Source organism: Leptosomus discolor, chromosome 26, assembly GCF_034619465.1.
Source record: "Leptosomus discolor isolate bLepDis1 chromosome 26, bLepDis1.hap2, whole genome shotgun sequence".
Lineage (NCBI taxonomy): Eukaryota > Metazoa > Chordata > Aves > Leptosomiformes > Leptosomidae > Leptosomus > Leptosomus discolor.
The window spans coordinates 1,223,645-1,240,748 of NC_141416.1; the positions used below are offsets into that span (position 1 = coordinate 1,223,645).

Here is a 17,104-nt window from a genome sequence, read left to right on the forward strand (position 1 = left end):
GCGCTTGCGCCGTGCCCCCCCCCCCCCCCCCCCCCGCCGTGCAAGATGGCGGCCGCCCCCGGTCGTGAGGGGGGAGTCGGGCCTGGGCATAAGCCCGGGGCTGGAAAACAGCGTTTTAAAAAATAAGAGTTTACGGCGTCACTAACGGAGGGGGAGGCGGCTCCTGCCCCCGACAGCCCCCACGGGCGGCCTGCGCCCCCCGCTTCCCTCAGTGTCGCCCCTGAGAGCAGGGGTCTGTCCCCCCAGGGGGGGCAGGCAGCCTCCACCATCATTTCCCCCCTTTATCCCCAAAACAAGCGTAACGGTGATTTGTTTTAAAAAATATGTCTTTAATGGGTGTGCCGAGGAGAGCAAGGGGAGGAGGGGGCTGTCCGAGCTCCGGCGGGGGGGGTGGCGGTGGGAGGGCGGGGGGCGCGGCGGCGGCGGCAGCCCCCTCATCGCCTCAGTCTGTGGACTCCAGCACGGACTCGCTGAGGGCCAGGTCCCAGTAGTGCTCGGCGCCGTGCTTCTTAAAGTGCTCCCGTGCCATGTTCTCCGTGGGGCACTGCTTAAATTTCATTTCCCCAAAGCTGCGGTCCTTCGCTGTGCCCTGGGGGGGGGGAACAACACAAAAGGGACCATTTCTGAGCCGGCTCCGGGGGAAACTCGGAGAAACTCGGGGGAAGCCAGGAATAAATATTTTTTGAGGCTGACACGTGACAGGGGGGAGCGCTGCAGGAGCACCGTGCGGGGGAGAGGCTCCTAGTGCTGCGACAGCTCAAGAAACACGGGGAGGGGCAGAGCCAAAGCCTCAGAGCACCGTTTTTGGCTCAGAACACCGTTTCCTGCCCCAGAACTCAGCTGCTGCCAGACAGGGCTTCTTCCCTCCAGCCTCAGCCCCCCCTGTACCGCACTACACCCACGACTCACCTCCCAAACCAGAGAGCATTTGTTTGTTTTCTTAACAGACTCCTCGTCGGACTCATCATCATCTGAAAAACAACCACCACCACCACAACCGATGATGTCAAATTTGGTCCCGAAAGCAGAGCAAGGGCAGGGAGCCCCACCGCCGCTTTACCGCCCCTCCGCGCAGTTTGACACTCACCCTCTCCCTTCGTGTTCGAGGTTTGCTCGTCCCATTTTATTCGATGCAGCATAAGACGTTTGAATTTCTTCTGTGCTTTAGGGCCTGGGGAAGAACCGAGACTCAACGTTCACAAAAAGTCCTCGAACCGTCAGTTTTTCAGAGGTTCTAACAAGCGGCGGAAGCCAAACGACGCCCACAAGCGCTTCCCAGCCAGCCCAGCAGACCAGGCCACGGCAAGCGAAGCGCAGCCAGGCCGACCCAGAACTAACACCCCCGGGGCAGCCAAGCTTTTCCCTGCATCCTTTGGCACAGCACTCGGCTCCCGGCCGCCTCGGGAGTTCCTGCTGCCAAACAGGCTCTTCAATCCCTCACCAAAAAAAAAAAAAAAAAAATAAAAAAATCACTCGGAACAGCGCAAACCACGAGGAACCGCAGCCGACGAGAGAACTGAGGCTCTCCTCGCTCAGAGCATCAAGGCTCTGAATGAAGTGCTTTTCCCTCCCGCAGCGAACGCGCTGGGTTTTCTAACAGGATTACAGCGGGCTCTGCAGTCAGCGCTAACCCCGGCAGAGCTGTCATTAAGGGAGTTTCAAACGGCCCCGTCCTTCCGTCACCCTCAGCCAACAATTTTCAGGGTAATTTCGGCTGCAGGCAAGCTTTTACGCGCTACGCCGGGACCGAAAGCCCGCCTCAGAAGTCCTCACCTCCTTCTACCACGACCACGTTGACATCTTTGTGTAGAACCACCACGCCCGTTAAGTACAGCTGGCCAGCGTTCGCCTCGATTTTGAACTTTTTAGCTGGATTGCTCAAGTTTCTGACCCTAAGGATAAGATGAAAAAAAAAACAACAACAAAACCCACCACCAAATGGTTGTGGAAGACCAGGACTATCACCACCAGCCGTGAGCGCTCCCTACTCTGCCTCGCCTGGGTCCAGCATTTCCTCCTCCAGCTCCTCAGGGGCTTCACCCACACCTCGCAATGAGCCCCGCCTGGTACTGGACAGGCTGCGTCCGTCCCTTCCCACCCTCATTTCATCCAGATCCTGAAAGTTTCCTGGTTTCTGGACCGGGTTAGCTCCGGGAAATGGCTCTCCCCATCACAAACCTCAATCCCAGCTGAAACACCGGGTTTTCAGCGCTGGGCTGCGCTGGGTTACGGACAAGAGCTAACGGACGCGTCCTTTGGGACAGCGGAATCGCTGTGGGCCGGGATTCTTTAACGCCTGGTGGAAACCCGCCGGGCGGGTGCACAGTCCTGCCACTGCAGGCTGCTCCTCGTGCTTCTACAGAGCGTTTGTCAGGCGTCCCCGGGAAGGGAACCGCCGCCAGGAGCGCCCCGCCCCGCCCTCACCTGTACACAGCTATGTGAACTCCCTGCGAAACGTCTTCCTTCAGCTTTTTAACCTTCTTCGCTTTTCGCTGTTCTGCTGTGAGCTTCCTCGCAGCGTTGGCTTCTTCGTGAGCTCTGCAGGCACAGAGGGACGCGGCCATAAGCAAAACGCAGCCTGCGCCGCACCCAAACGGGATCCTTCTTTTCCCAAGCTCAGAGCATGTTCCACAGCTCCCAAAGCAGCTGCAACTCCTGCCCAGGTTCCTGCCTGAATTAGTAACACTCTGGCTTTTTTTTTTTTTAATCCAGTCACCAGTTTGTTTCCTCCTCGGTCCTCTCATCAGTACCAACTGCGACATCATGGTGAGAAACTCATTTAACGCGGGTCTAACGGCTCTGCCTGAGGTGCAGCCCCCACCGTGCCGGGCAGCGGTAGCCGAATAACACACCAGGGTTTTGACTACTCCACTGGCACGAGCGGATCACCGAGACCCAGCTCCCCCCAGGCCTCGGGGGGGGGGGTTCATTCAAGGCAGCTGAAACAGGCTACAGGAGCGACACGGGGAAAACCAGCCTGCTCCTGCTTTGCTGCACCAGGGCAAGGAGTTTGGGCTCCACAAAGAAACGCAGCGCCAGCGCTAAATCAGTCTGGAAACGACCGGAAAAAAAACCCAAACCAAACAAATACGCCCCAACGAGCCACCTACTTCTGTCTCTTCGCCATCTGCGCTCGAACGTGAGCTTCGACTTTCGTTGGGTCCTGAACAGCTTCTGTCCCCAGGACTCGCATCAAGTTTGAAATTCTCACTGCGAGGGAAAGGGCAGAGGAGCCGTGAGAGGCTCCGGCCGGGCAGCGCCACGCCGGCAAAGCGCGGGCACAGCCGGCTCGGGCTGCGCGGGCAGGCGCCGGCTCCCACCAGCACCCACCCCCCCCTGCCCCGAGGCGTGGATCCGTGCGATCCCGTGCTGCCTGCACCCTTCCCAACCACGCCCACGCTTGGCCCAGGCCACCGGTTGGACACCCGCGGGCCCGTGGTAGCCCGGTGGCTCACCCGCCGCGGCCACCGTTTACCTTTGGGCTCTGGCGGTGGCATCAGGCCCAGCCTGACTTTCTCTTGCAGCTCCTTCTGCGCTTCTCTCCGAGTCTGTCGCCGTAATTTCTTCTGCTCTTTCTTGGTTAAATAAACACCCAGGGTCACTGGCGTGTCGCTGTCCACTGGGAAGAGAAACGAGGCGAGATAAGCGCCATCTGCTCGTGGAGGAGCAAGAGGAAACGCCGCCCGCAACCGCCCCGCGCCAAACCCGCCCCGCGGCGGCCGCCGGCGCCCAACACCGAACCAGGAAAACGGGGTTTGGCCGGTTTTTGATTTTACTGAAAAGCAAAACGCCCTGTGGTCGCTTCACATCCCTTCCTCAAGGCAAGGAGGTCAAAACCAACCTGCCGGAGAGGAGGCGCTCGTGTCCGCGCTGCCACCCCGCCTGGGCCACCGAGGGGGTAAACAAGCTCCCGGTGACCACTGCAGGTTGCCAAAACCAGGGCAGAGGCTCCCCCTCCCCATTTCGGAGCTTTCAGACCCATCTTTGCACCATTCCTTCTCCTCGCAGGGACAAGAGACGCTGGGCTGCAGCGCTCCAGGTGGGGGCCGGCGTGCTGGCCCACCCCCCCCAAGCGCCAGCCGCTCGGGAGTGTTTTGTCTCTAGTTTTAACAGCGAAGTCGACCAAAAGCGGGGCGGTACCTGGCGGGTTGAGCTGCGCCGGGTGCTCCACGAGGTTTGTGATCCCGAAGTACTCGTCTCTCTTTGAGGACGTTCCACCTTTTCTAGAAAGGAGAGAGTTTGGAGTCATTGGAAACCTCCCAGCCGCGACTCCTGCGCTCGGGACCTCCCCAAAGTCTCCAGCCGCGCGGCAGAACGATCAAAACCTGGCAAGCGAAGTACTCACAGGTCGAGGCCGTTGGGGATGATGTAGGAGTCCCACCACTCTATCTCCGGGATCTCCCCCTCTTTCAGCTCCTTCTTCGGGGTAATAAGAGCCAACTTGGTGGAAGTGTGTATCCCCGTCTTCCTGGCAGCCTGCGAGATCTCCGCCTGCAGCTTTTCCAGCTGAGCCTGAGAACGAGGAGAGGACAACGGCACATGAAGGTCATTCCAAGAGGGCACAACCTTCAGGAAAAGCACAACCCGTATCCGCCTGCCCATTGATTTGTTTTTTGTGAGGCATGTGAAGCAGACCGCAGCAGAAACCGCACGGCACACGACGGCGGAGGGCTTCTGCGAAGCTCACAAACCCGCTAAAAACCTGGTCTCGTCACCGAGCCTTCTAGGAGCACGGAACAATCCCAAAGGAATGTCTCCCTGGGCACGGAACAATCCCCCGGGCATTGCATCCCTGGACTTTTCTGTCTAGTAAAGCTCTTCTCTCCCTTTCTCCCCAAGAACTTGGGCATTTTTACCACGATTCCTTTAAATCTCCACCTCTAAGGTGATCACTTCTACGGAAAGAACACTCGGCCAGGAAATGATCTATTCCCTTTGGAAATTTTCAATCTTTTGTCAAAAAAAACCCCAAACCCTAGATTTTGTCTTTCCTCATGTGAAACTAGCTGTAGGAAAACACCTTCCATGCACGTGTCCTAATCTGGACGCCCGCCTTTCCGACACGAACGGCGCCGACAGAAAAGCTTCAGGTGACCTTACTGCAAAGCTTCTTACTCAAAGCCAACACAGGTCCCTTCACATCCCAGGAGAGGAGAATCAACTCCCATCCCGCACGGAACCCTCACTTCTGTGCTGTCAGTTAGCATGGCAAGACCTCAAATACCTTCGTTCGCAACCTCTGGGCAATTTTCTCAAATTTGCCTTTTTCATGGAACTTAAAGGTGCGTTTCTGACGCTGGGCTGGGGTTATGGAGACCCGGGGGTCAAAGTAAGTGTTCGACTCCATATCTTCCGAGGGCTTTTCTTTAAGCTGCTGTTTGAACTGCTCTCTCTTCACGGCTCGGATGTTTGCTTTTAGGGTTGGCATGCGGTGAGTCAACTCAATCTCTTTACCAGTCGCGTCAACAGTTCGGCCTTGCTCATCCAAGATCAGTGGCGTGGGCTTTGTCTGATCCTTCAGCTCCACTTTCCTGGGGGGGCGAGACAAGAGGCGCTGCGTTAAAACCCCCCCGAGGACAGCGCCAACTCCAAGGAAACCTGAGCCCCGGTTTCCACGGCAAGCACCGAACCAGCCCCCGGCTGGCGAAAGGCCTCCTCGTAACGTTACATCCCATCTATGCCGCCAGAGAGAACTCCAGTCTCGCCTGCAGAAGTTGGAAGAGCCTTACCCAAGGAAGGAGTCGCCTCCATCGCACTTTTTAAACGCAAAATCTGTTCCTTCAGCAGCCGTTTAGGCCGCTGCTGGGGACCCAGCAGCGCTGGAGAACCCTTTGGTCAGCCCTTCCACCGGCGCTAGGCCCGCCAGGACGACCCCGCGAGCGGCAGGTACTCACGGCGGCGCGATCCCCATCGCGTGCAGGTTGGCCAGCCCCACCATGTTGGCGTTGCCGATCAGCCCCGGTTTCAGGGCCAGCTGAGCCTGGATCCGGGCCTGCAGCTCCGCCGCTTTCCTGGCCTTCTCGATGGCGTCGTTCATGAACGTCGCTGCCTGGGAGGGCTGGATCGTGTTGCCGATGGGGAGACGCTCCGATTGGGACGAAGAAGAAATTTTTGGCTGTTGACAGAGAAGGAAGTTTTGTTACGGGCCTGCTGCAGCACGAACGAGTCGTCGCTGAAAAACGGGGACCATTTGCCCGCTGCTTGCAGTACCTGCGGGGCTGGAGGACTGATGAAACTCAGCTGCTTTTTCCTCTCTTCAATCTGCCGGGTGGCTGCCTCCATCATCTGTTTGATCTGCGGAAAGGAAAGGGGACAGTGAATTTTCCTTCCCTCTATCAGGAGGGGAGAGGGGGCTCCTCGGCCCCCTTTTAGAGCTGCAAAGGCAGGCAAGGAGGACAGAGCCGTGCCAAACCGCTCTCCTCAACCACCTCCAGCTGTAGAGGAGGAACCGGACGGCGCGGGCCCTCTTACCAAGGCCGCTGTCTCCAGCTTGCGCCAAGAGAACACCCAAACTTTCCCCACCCGAGGGCTTCCCGCTACCGTTCGGCACAAGGGGCAGCGAGCAAGGGGACACAAAGGACAGGCAAAGCAGCTCGCCCTGTGCTCGCTCAGCTCGTGGTGGGAACGAAGGCGAAGCAAATGCTAAACCACGCTGGGATTCAAGACCTCGGGCAGGGGCAGAGCTCACGGAACGCGGCCGAGCGGGACGGACCTGCAGCTTGGTCAGCATGCCGGGGCTCTCCGATGGCGGGCCCGGAATGACCTCGGGCTCATCCTCAACCTCCTCGAATCGTGGGATGCGCCGCTTCTTGACGCCGGAAGATTCCTTGGATACCTCGGAGTCATCACCAAACACGTCCTAACGTAAAAGGAGAGAAGGAGAAAACGGCGGTTAAAACCCAAGGGTTCTCCTCACGGCCAGTGTTGTAGGATGAGAAACTGCTGACGGGGGGGTCGCCGTCACGACCGACTTCTCTCCCCCGCGGCAGAGAAGCCGGCGCTTCGTTACGGCAGCGCTGGGGAGCACGGGGGGTGGCTCCTCCTGACGGGCTTCAGAGTTACACCAAAAAATTCAGCATTTTGTATCCTTTTTCTGCAAAGTCGTGCTCTTTAACACATTTTAACATCAGCGTGCGTGTTATGCCCGCTATGAATGTTGACATTTACACTGATTGCTCCACCCTATTAACTAACTTCATTAGTATTCCCATACTAATGTAATCAGGGGTTATCTTACTGATCAAGGTCTCTGATGTACAAATCAGGATGGGGAGGAGGTGAGGGTCTTCACCTCAACATTCCTTAGTTTCTCTGGTTTCACCCCATCAGAGAAGATGAAACTTTCACCCCCCGTCCCTGTCTCCTGCCTCCCTGTTCCGTTCTGGGCCATTTCACACCCCGCAGCAGCTTTAGCTTTGACCTTCTTCGTGAGGCAGCTGCTGTCGTTTCCGAGCATCAGTGAGGTTTTGGGTATTTCTTAGCACAATGGAAACTAATACCATCAATACGCAGCGTGAGTTATTCCTTAAAGCAACTCAGTCGTTCATTAAAAGCAATTAGTGATCAATGAAAAGTCATTATCTATTCAAAATCCAAACGTGCTTATAACAAAACCACCACGCGGATCAGATCCGGCGCTGCCTCGGGGTTCAGCTTCCAGGGCGGCACCCGCAGGCGGATCTCCCGGTAATCCCGCACGAAGCCCGTGCCCTGGTCCCCCACCAGAGAAGCGTCAATGAGGATCCACCCAACAGCGGGAAGGACAGGAGACAGCACAGGGACGCGCCTGTGCAAAAGCCGCCACCGTTCTCGCAGGCGGCCAAAGGATTTCTGGCGCTGAGGAGACTCAAGGTCTCGCTCGGCCGCCCGGAGAGATGGAACAAGCCTGCCCACAAGCTGGCCTGACTGGGCTGAAATGGTTTCCGCATGTTCCGCCAGCTTCAGACGGTGTGGCACCACGTCCTACCACGTCCTCGCCAAAAGGCAGACGCAGCCCCAGCGCGGGTCGGGACGCCCGCGCCGTTCCCTCGCGCTCCGCCCCAGCCGACTCCAGCTGGGATCCGACGAGGCCGCGCTCGGAGCTGAGCCGCGCCGGAGAAGCGCGGCCCGGAGGGACCCGCGTGCCGCGCGGCGGGGAAGGGGGGGGTCGCGCGCCACGCGGCGAGGGGCGCTCGACAGCGAGCTCCGGTCAAGCGCGGCCCAAGCCCGTGAGGCTGCGGCCACGGATTTCTGGTCAGCGCCTGGTTTGGGCACGGTCAGCTGGATCTGTCCGTGCGACTGGGTGACTGTGGTGCGCGTGTCAGGGTGGTATTTGAAAAGAAAATATACACACCGGTTGTAAGCGTTAGTTGCAATCCCTTCTTCACTATAACGGTTCATATTCTACAAGGACACTTCCTCATCCAGACACAGGTACTCCTTGGAAAACCTACAAGTTCAAGAGAAAGGACTTGCCCATAGTATAAAGTGTGTAAACCATGACGTTTTAGTTCCTGAAACTTCCCAAGCAACGACCTACCCCACAGGAGTTAACCACGGAGAGAGAAGGCAGGCCAGGCAGCGCGCTGAAGGCAGCGAACGCGACCAGTAAGGAGCATTCTGAACCAGTCCACCACTCGCTGCGACAAGATCTAAGCGTGCAAGTGCAAATTCAGCTCTAAAACCTGCACTGGGGTGGGTGGGGAAGCCAGTCTGCAGGGCTGACCGCGACCTGAGCGCCTCACCAGAGCATCTCGTGTTCCAGCAGGGTCAGGACAGGTCTGGATCTTGATGGAGGACGTCCAAGAAAGGGAATTCCAGAGAGAGGAGTTGATGATCTGGCAGGCCAGGAGCCAAGAGAAGAGGATGGGTCTGCTCCGGCGCTTCCCAGCCCTGCTTTCGGGTTCATTGGGAAGCCGGGAACGCCGTCAGCCATCTGCGGCCACGCGAGACGCCCCAGCGGACGCTTCAAGGGAGAAGAATCCCCTACTCCACACCCAGCCCCATCCCTGCTCCGCTCTGGCAGCGCCAGATCCCCTCTGCGACGGGCTGCTGCTCCCTCCCCCTGTCCCGCACCGGCCGCGAGGAAGATGAGAGGACGAGACAGCCCAAAAGCGGGCACAACCCGAGCTCAGCTGGCGAAGAAAGGCGGCATCCGCGCCCGCCAGCCGTGCCACGGGGCTGCAAGAGTCGCCCGGCCGGGCTGCGGCCCTGCCACCAAGCGGCGACGGGCTGGACGACGTCCCTGTCTCTCCGCCACCTCCCCAGGAGGGTGGAGAGGAGCAGCTGGGATCCACCAACCCTCGCTTTCCAACGGCCCCGCGGCAGCTCTGCGGGCCGGGAGCTGCTCGTGACCGCACCCGGAGCTGGAGGAGCCCCTTCCCGGCCCCGCTAAAGCCTCAGCCAGACGGTGGGAGGAAAAGCAAGTTTCCAACAGCGAACAGGGAGCGGAGGCAGCCGCCTCCCGACACACCTGAAGAGATCCAAACCCTGAGCGGGACCACTCCAGCTAACGAGGGTTAAGCGCTGGCTAAACTGTCACAGAGAAACACGGATTGATGGAAAGCAGGAACCTCAGAAAAAGTGAAAGGGAACGTACGGTGTGAGCAGGGAGCGGCGGGGCGAGGGGCCCCTTTTACCCTTGGCACGCAAGGGATGGAGAAAAGGCAACGCCAGAGGATGGCGAGTAAAGTCTTCAAGAGACGAAAGGAGGTGAAAACAGGTTTGGATGCACGAGGCTTCCGCCAGCCCCAACAAGAGTCAGACGGGAGAAAGCGCAGAGAGCGGCTGAATCCCCGCTGCAACGAACCCGGTGCTGCGGCAGGGCTGTCGAGAATCACCCGCTGTTGCTTCCAGATGGGAAAAAAGAGAACGAAAACCCGTCGGATCACCCACAGCCCCACTCGCCGGTGACGGGGAGAGCCGGCTGGGCAAGGAAGAGCGAGGGGAAGTTGCTGGGAGCTGGGAGCACCAACCCCAGGCTCCCAGGACAAAAGAGCACGAAAGAAAATGAGAGAGATGGAGCCCCGTGAAGCTGCTCCGCCGCACCAGCCTGGCAGGGGTGGTTAGAGAGGTGAAAAGCCCAAGTTTGGGCAGCAAGGAGAGCGCGGCGCTCCCTCCTCCGCAGGCAAGAGAACCGAAAGGCAAAGGCTCACACACTTCATCATGGAGAAGGGTCTTTTCTCTTGAACTTTAAGCATTAGGAGATGTACCTCTCTGGAAGAGGAAAGTGTGGCAGAGAACCAGTGCTGCCTCCACGGCCACCAAACCACAGGAAAATAAATAAAAAAATCAATCAATCAATCAAAAAAAAAGCAATCAATAATCAATAATCAATAATCACCTTCAGCTCTCGCTTCCGGTTCCGGTCACTGTTGGATTTGGAGTGCCTGGAGCTTCGGCCTTCCTCCACCGCCTCAAAGAGCTTGTCCACAAACCGCAGGGTGGAATCGTCCAGGAAGGGTTTGAGGTGGTCTGGAAGAGAGGAGGAGGGGTGTCAATGCCGAATTCCCTGCTTGGGACGAGCGGGAGGAGGGAGGATTCGCAGAGGGGTCTGCGAAGCTCCCAAACGCTTCTTGAACGGCGGATTCGACCCCACTAACGCAGCGGGGGCCGCAGCCTGGGCTCTGGGATCTGCGGGATCTGAAGGATTAAGGGAGTCCAGGCCTCGACGAGGACAAAAATTAGGGCTCTAACGGTCAAAAGAAGCCTTCACGGGTTAAATTATCATTTTCAACAGGCCCCAAATTCAGTTTTACGTCCTCGTTTTCCGTAACTTATCCCGAGGCTTTCGACGGCGTCTCACCTCCCTGCGCGGATTCCCACGTACTCACCTCCGCCTCGTCGAGGCAGACTCAGAATCGCCCCGTGCACGCCCGAGAGCTTCCAGGTTTGGGGGGAGGATTTTGTTTGTTTCCTAAAACCACCTCAACACAGCCCAGGTTCCACCCCTGCGAGGACGCCATTCGCCCCCCGCAGCCACCGCACCCCCGACCTCCCCCGCAGCCCAGCACCACCAGCAGGAGCTCGGTCTGGGAACAGAGTTTAAATCTGATTTGAGGCTACTTCAAGGCGATTTGAGGATTTGCCTGCACCCATTTTCTCCGCCAAGGGGGTCTGACCACCTCTGCCAACAGCTGGGGGGCCGGGGCCGGAGCCCGCGGGACGTACCGGCCGCTTTCTTCTTGTCCATGCCCTTCCCGACGCAGTTCAGCGCGGCCGTGACCACGGTGGGCTCCGAGAACCCCAGGACCCGCTTCACCGTCTTCTCGATCCATGGCTTCAGCTCGTCCAGTTCCCTTTTGGAGAGCGACATCTCGGCCAGGAGCTGAACGGGGTTATTCTGCTCGTACCTGCGAAGGCGACAGAGGAGAAAACGACGGGTGAAACAGAGGGTCGGGTTATTGCTGCCTCGCTGCCGCGTTCTCCTCCTCTGCGAGGAAGCTCGGAAGCGGAGAAAGCTCTTGGAGGTGACTTTTGCTCATTTCCCTTCAAAATGGAAGCTAAAACAAGACGAGCCCCGCGGGAAGGAAGGGCCCCAGCAGCGAGGAGCCAAGCGGCAGCACCACCCCCCGCGCAGGGAAAGCCCCGACCCTCCTGCGGCCCCTCACGGCCCCGGGAAGGGCACGCGGTGACACCGCTCCGGCTCTGCTTCCGCGCCCCAACAGTTCCTCATCCCTCAGCTTCTCCCAGACCTTCCCTGGGCTCTTTTCGGGGGCTCCTACACCAGTTCCCACCGCGCCTGGAGCCTGCGCTCGGCCGGGTCAGAGCCTCCCTGGCCCAACGCGAGCTGCACAGCCCTGCCCTCAGGCACGGGACCGCCTCACGCTCGCCCCCCATTAGCCTCGTCCCCGGGAGGTCCCCAAACTCCTCGGAACACGTTCCACTTCGCAGCAGCGAAGCCGAAAGGATGGATTTTTCCAGGGAAAAAGCTCCTGACCGTGAATCCTTAGTGGTTCTCGTGCCGTCAGCCGCGGCCTGCGGACACGAGAATGTTTAATTACGCGCCCGGCCCTAATCTGATTTGGGAACCAAGTGTCCTTTATCTGGAAACAGGAGAAAATCTTCTTAAGGAAATATGTTTGACCTCGGCATTTCTTCCTCGCACGAGAAGGGCCCACAGCGCCCCGAAGTTAACGTGTTTTAACAGAAATCCACCCAAACAAGGGTATCATGGCTGAAACGGAGAACCAAGAGCCTGGGTGTCAGCCCTAACGAAGGGCTTCTCGACTCAGGGGCTGCCAACAGCAGCCCAGAGAGGCAAACCCCCAGGCTGAAGGCAGCGACGAGGGGAGAGCCTGTCCCTCTGGAGAGCCGACCCCTCTCCACAGCCAAAAGCTGGAAAACCTCTGGAGCCAAAAGCTGGAAAATCTCCAGAGCCTTCCACGTTTGACAGGAGGTTTCTCAGAGATGGATTCAAACGTAGCAGCAAACACAGCCCCGAAGAACGTTATTACAGACTTTCACCTCTCAGTTCTGAGCTGGCAGCACATAACGCTCCGGGACAAACCCTCAAAACAAGTGGAAATAATTAATTCCTGCCCTGAGGCTTTGGGCACAGATGCTGTTAAACACAGAACCTGTGCTGGGGCTCCCGGGCACGCACGGGGGGGGTCACCGAGGAGCCCCGGGGGGGGGGGGCGATAACCCAGAGGTGAGGTTTTCAATCCACCCGTGTAGGCACTGACCCCCAGAACGGTGCGAACCTGAAGGCAACGCTCCTGCAGCGCTGCCAGCCAGCCAGACCGCTTCCCTCAAGGACTAAAAATAATCACCAGGAAAAAAATAAAGCAAAAACAAAAAAGAAGAGTTCAGCTTCGCCACGGAAAAACTCGCCCGCCTGAAGGCGGAATCCCCCGGCCCCGGTGTCGCGCACCAAGGACGCGGCTCCGCACGCCCGGCCGCACCGGAACGCTCGAACCCGGCGCTGGACACCCCGGCAGGTTCCCCCAGCCGGTCCCCGAGGAGCGCGGTCGTTTCCCGCACGGCCCGCCCCCCTTTCCCAGCGCTACCGGAGGCGGCGGCTCCGTCCTGCCCGGAGGAGCCCACGCTACTCCCCGCCGGTAGCCCCCCCCCCCCCCTTACAGCCCCCTGCGGCTCCGGAACTGCGAGCAGGGCCCCAGGCCCGGGAGGCGAACGGGACCCGCTCGGCGCGGCCTCCCCGGGGCGGGGGGGGGCGGCCTCAGCGCGGACGGACGGCGGCCTCCCCGCTGCCTCCCCCCCGCCTCGGCCTCGGCCGCGTCTCCTCCCGCACCTCCGCTCCCCACCGCACCAGCCCACTGGCGAACCCCTTCCCCTCACCGGAGCGGGCGGGGCGCGGCCCCGGCAGGCCCCGGCCGATCGGTGGCGACGGCGGCCCTGACGGCTACGGCACGTCGCGGCGGAAGCGGAAACGCCCGCGCGGCGCCTGCGCGCCCGCTCGCGCAGGGGGTGCTGGGAAGGAGGACGGCGGGGCTGGGCAGGAGGAAGGCGGAGCTGAGAAGGGCGGGGCTGGGCAGGAGGAAGGCGGGGCGAGGCGGGAGAAGGGCGGGGCTGGGCAGGAGAAGGGCGGGGCTGGGAAGGAGGAAGGCGGGGCGAGGCGGGAGAAGGGCGGGGCTGGAGAAGGGCGGGGCTGGGCGGGAGAAGGGCGGGGCTGGGCGGGAGAAGGGCGGGGCTGGGCGGGAGAAGGGCGGGGCGCGCCGCTCACCCTCTGCACCGCCCACATCACGTGGCTGCAGAAAGACCCCGCCCCCCCCGGTTTTTCCCGCGCAGGAGGCGCCGCCACGTGTGGGCGAGGCTGATCCCGCCCGTAATCAATTCACGCTCAATGAGGAGGCGATTAAGGGGAGGAGCCTTTATTGGGGGGGGGGGGGTGTCCCTAGCAGCCCAGCCAGGGGTCCCGCCGCATGCTCCGCGCCAGGAAGCTGATCTTCCGCCCCATCTCGGCGTTGTAGATCCGCCGGCACGCCTCGTAGGCCCGGCGCTGCCGCCGCCGGCACGGCTTCTCGTAGTACCGGCCACGCCGCACCGCCTCCACCAGCCCGTCGTGCGAGAGGATCCTGGGGAGGGGGCGGGGCGAGACAGGGTGAGATGTGCCGCGCGCCCCCCCCACCCCCCACCCCCCCTTCCCACAAACAGTGGATCGACCCCCTCCCCCCCCACCGCAAACACCGGGCGCAGCGCGGAGCACGCCAGGCTCAGCCGGGCACCCCTGAGGTCCCCCGGGGCTCCCCCGGTTCGTTTCCCCCCTCAGCCGCCCCCCCGCAGCGGGCTGAGGGTAACGGGGAGGGGCGTGAGCGCTCCCGGAGGTCCGTGGAGGTGGGACGAACGGAGGGGGGCGTGGCAGGTCCCAGTGGGGTGGTGGGAGCTGCCACTGGCCACCGACTCCCCAACCCCCTGGTGACGCCACTGCCCACACCCCTGCTGTGGTTTGGGCCCAATTTGGTTTCTAATTTAATTAAATCCGTGTCGAAGGGGGCGTCGGGATGGAGAGCGGGCGGGAAAAGCCCCAGCATGACCCTCCCTGAGGCCTCGAGTGCGGAGAAAAGCCCCCGAAGGACAAGTCGTGCCGGGCAAAGCCCCCGCTCGGTCGGTGGGGGGTGAGCGGTGGCCACCGTCTCTCCGGATTTTCCCAGGGGTTCCGATACGGAGCCCCACAGCCCCCTCCTGCCGACGGCGGGGGGAAACGGCTCCTCGTCAACCTGTCCTGAGCAGGGTCCCTGCAGCAAGCGGGGCCTCCCCCGGATCGATACCGTCCCCCACGCTGTTGAACACGGAATCGTTCTGGTGGGAAAAGACCTTTAAGCCCATTGAGTCCAACCGGTAGCCCAGCACTGCCAAGGCCACCGCTGCACCGTGGCCCCAAGGGCCACGTCTACGGGTCTCTCCAATCCCGCCAGGGACGGGGACTCCACCACGGCCCCGGGCAGCCTGTTCCAACGCTTGACAACCCTTCTGGTGCAGGAATTCTTCCTCACGCCGTTGAACCGCAGAATCATTTGGGTTGGAAAGGACCTTTAAGATCATCAGGTCCAACCGTTGTCCTCACGCTACCCAGCCCACCACTAAACCACGTCCCTACGCACCCCATCTACACGTCTTTTGAACGCCTCCAGGGATGGGGACACCACCACCGCCCTGGCCAGCCCGTTCCGATGCCCAACCACTCCTTCACAGCGCAGAATTTTTTCCTGATATCCAACCTAAATCTCCCCTGGTGCAGCTTGAGGCCATCACCTCTTGTCCTGTCCCGGGTTACTCGGGAGAAGAGACCAACACCGGCCTCACCACAACCTCCTTCAGGCAGCTGAAGCCATGAGGTGTCCCCCAGTTCCCCCAGTTGCTCCTCCCCAGACAGATTTTCCAGACCCCTCACCAGCCCCGCCGCCCTCCTCTGGACCCGCTCCAGCACCTCAGTGTCTGCCTCGCAGCGAGGGCCCCAAACTGCACCCACCGCTCGAGGTGTCGCCTCACCAGTGCCGAGCACAGGGGCACGATCCCCTCCCTGCTCCCGCTGGCCACCCCGTGGCTGAGACGGGCCAGGAGGCTGGTGGCCACCTTGGCCACGCTGCCCACAGGGAAAACACCACCCCGGAGGTGGGATCCGCCTGCCTGGGGGGCAGCGCCGAGGGGAGGGACCTGGGGGTCCTGGGGGGCAACAACGAGCAAGCGCTGGGGTCGGCATTCGGACCGGCCACCCGTGGCCAGCAGGTCCCAGGGAGGGGATGCTGCCCCTCGGGTGAGACCCTCGCGGGGCCCCGCGCCCAGCGCTGGGGTCCCCGGGACAGGAGGGACGCGGCCCTGCGGGAGCGGGCCCAGAGGAGGCCACGGGGGTGATCCGGGGGGTGGAACAGCTCTGCTGGGAGGGCGGGCTGGGAGCTGGGGGGGCTGGGGGGGGAGGAGGCTCCGGGGAGGCCGTACCACCATGTCCCAGTAACCCAAGAAGAGGGGACTCCCTTATTCCATGGAAAAGACAAGGGGGAACCGGTACAAGTTATTCCCGGGGAGATTCCAGTTGGAAAAGGAAAACGTTTCCCCACGAGAGCGATCAGCCCTTGGAATCATCTCCCCAGGGAAGCGCCGGGGTCCCCAAAATCAGACACTTTGAAGATTCAGCCGGGCCACCTCGTCCAGGCCGGGCTTTTCCTGGGAAAAAATGATCCTCGGGGTCTCTGCCAACCCGGGATGTCACGATGGAGGACGGAAAACGGACGTTCTGACCCCAAACCGCGGGGTCCCGGTCCCGGCCCCAGCTCACCCCCCCCCCCCCCCCGATCTGCCCCCCCCTCCCCTCACCTGCTGAGCGCGCCGTAGGCCGCCTCCACGTTGCCGTTCTGCACCATGACGGTGCGGCCCAGGAACCGGAGGTGGTTCGCCATGGCGGCCCCCGTCGCTCTGCAGCGGGACGGGGGCGGGGGGCTCGGGGCGGTTCCGGGCCCCGCACCCCCGGTGGCACCGCGTCCTCCCCTCCCCCCCCCCACCCGGGGAACGCGGCAGGACACCCCCCACCCCCCCCCCCCCGCCCCACGGAGGGGCCTGGCAGGAGCCTCCCCCCGCCCCGCACGGTCGGTCCCGGTAAGGCCCCTCCCCCGGTCACGGAAGGGCCCGGCCCCCCCGGACGGAGCCGACAGGGCCCCCCCCCCCCCGGGGCTCCAGCAGAGCCGCGTGTCCCGGTCCCGGTCCCCCCGCCCCCCCCCCCCCCCCCGGTCACGGTGGCGCCGTGACCCCCCGGACGAACCGCGACCGCTCCACTCACCGCCCCGGAACCGGAAGTGGCTCCGGCGCGGCGGGGGCGGGACTGAAGTCGGGGGGGGGGGGGGGGCAGTGCCAGGACAGAGGCGGGGTTTAGGAGTCCCGAGGGGGCGGAGCTTAGGGTCGAGGGGGGGTCACGGGGCGGGGCTGGGATGTGGGGCAGGGGGGCGGGGCCTGAGCTGTGGGGACAAAGGGCGGGGCCGGGATGTGGGGCAGGGGGCGGGGCCTGAGCGTTGGGGCCAAGGGGCAGGGCCGGGATGTGGGGCAGGGAAGGGGTCAGGTCACAGGGGCAGGGGTCAGGGCTGGGATGTGGGGCAGGGACACGCGAAACTGGGCCCTGTGGGGCAGGGGGAGGGGTGAGGCCTGTTAGGGGGGCACTAGGCCTGCTCCCCCACGC

At 61.7% G+C, this 17,104-nt stretch overlaps 2 protein-coding genes across 2 annotated transcripts; both read right to left on the reverse strand.

Annotated features, from left to right (window-relative positions):
- Positions 1-411: 411 nt before the first annotated feature.
- PRPF3 (pre-mRNA processing factor 3) lies at positions 412-13,307 on the reverse strand. The gene is made up of 16 exons (XM_086478268.1): positions 13,279-13,307; positions 11,149-11,330; positions 10,322-10,452; positions 6,713-6,859; positions 6,211-6,294; positions 5,895-6,115; positions 5,225-5,531; positions 4,346-4,512; positions 4,141-4,223; positions 3,476-3,619; positions 3,111-3,210; positions 2,425-2,538; positions 1,774-1,892; positions 1,088-1,171; positions 910-971; positions 412-589 (listed from the first exon to the last, which is right to left on the reverse strand). Exons 2-16 carry the CDS (start codon positions 11,291-11,293, stop codon positions 443-445), a joined length of 2,055 nt encoding a protein of 684 aa, XP_086334394.1. The 5' UTR covers positions 11,294-11,330; positions 13,279-13,307; the 3' UTR covers positions 412-442.
- A 527-nt stretch (positions 13,308-13,834) lies between these two features.
- MRPS21 (mitochondrial ribosomal protein S21) lies at positions 13,835-16,337 on the reverse strand. Its single transcript, XM_086478505.1, has 2 exons — positions 16,252-16,337; positions 13,835-14,015 (listed from the first exon to the last, which is right to left on the reverse strand). The coding sequence occupies exons 1-2, from the start codon at positions 16,332-16,334 to the stop codon at positions 13,835-13,837; spliced, it is 264 nt and encodes an 87-aa protein (XP_086334631.1). The 5' UTR covers positions 16,335-16,337.
- Between the last annotated feature and the right edge of the window lie 767 nt (positions 16,338-17,104).

Excerpts from the sequence above, each read along its gene's own strand:
- MRPS21 (XM_086478505.1), bottom strand. The coding sequence starts at position 16,334 with ATGGCGAACCACCTCCGGTTCCTGGGCCGCACCGTCATGGTGCAGAAC. Across the intron at positions 14,016-16,251 it reads GCCTACGGCGCGCTCAGCAG|GATCCTCTCGCACGACGGGC; the intron begins GTGAGGGGAGGG and ends CCCCCTCCCCAG.
- PRPF3 (XM_086478268.1), bottom strand. The coding sequence starts at position 11,293 with ATGTCGCTCTCCAAAAGGGAACTGGACGAGCTGAAGCCATGGATCGAG. Across the intron at positions 10,453-11,148 it reads GGACAAGAAGAAAGCGGCCG|ACCACCTCAAACCCTTCCTG; the intron begins GTACGTCCCGCG and ends CCTCTCTTCCAG. Across the intron at positions 972-1,087 it reads CTCGAACACGAAGGGAGAGG|ATGATGATGAGTCCGACGAG; the intron begins GTGAGTGTCAAA and ends GTTGTTTTTCAG.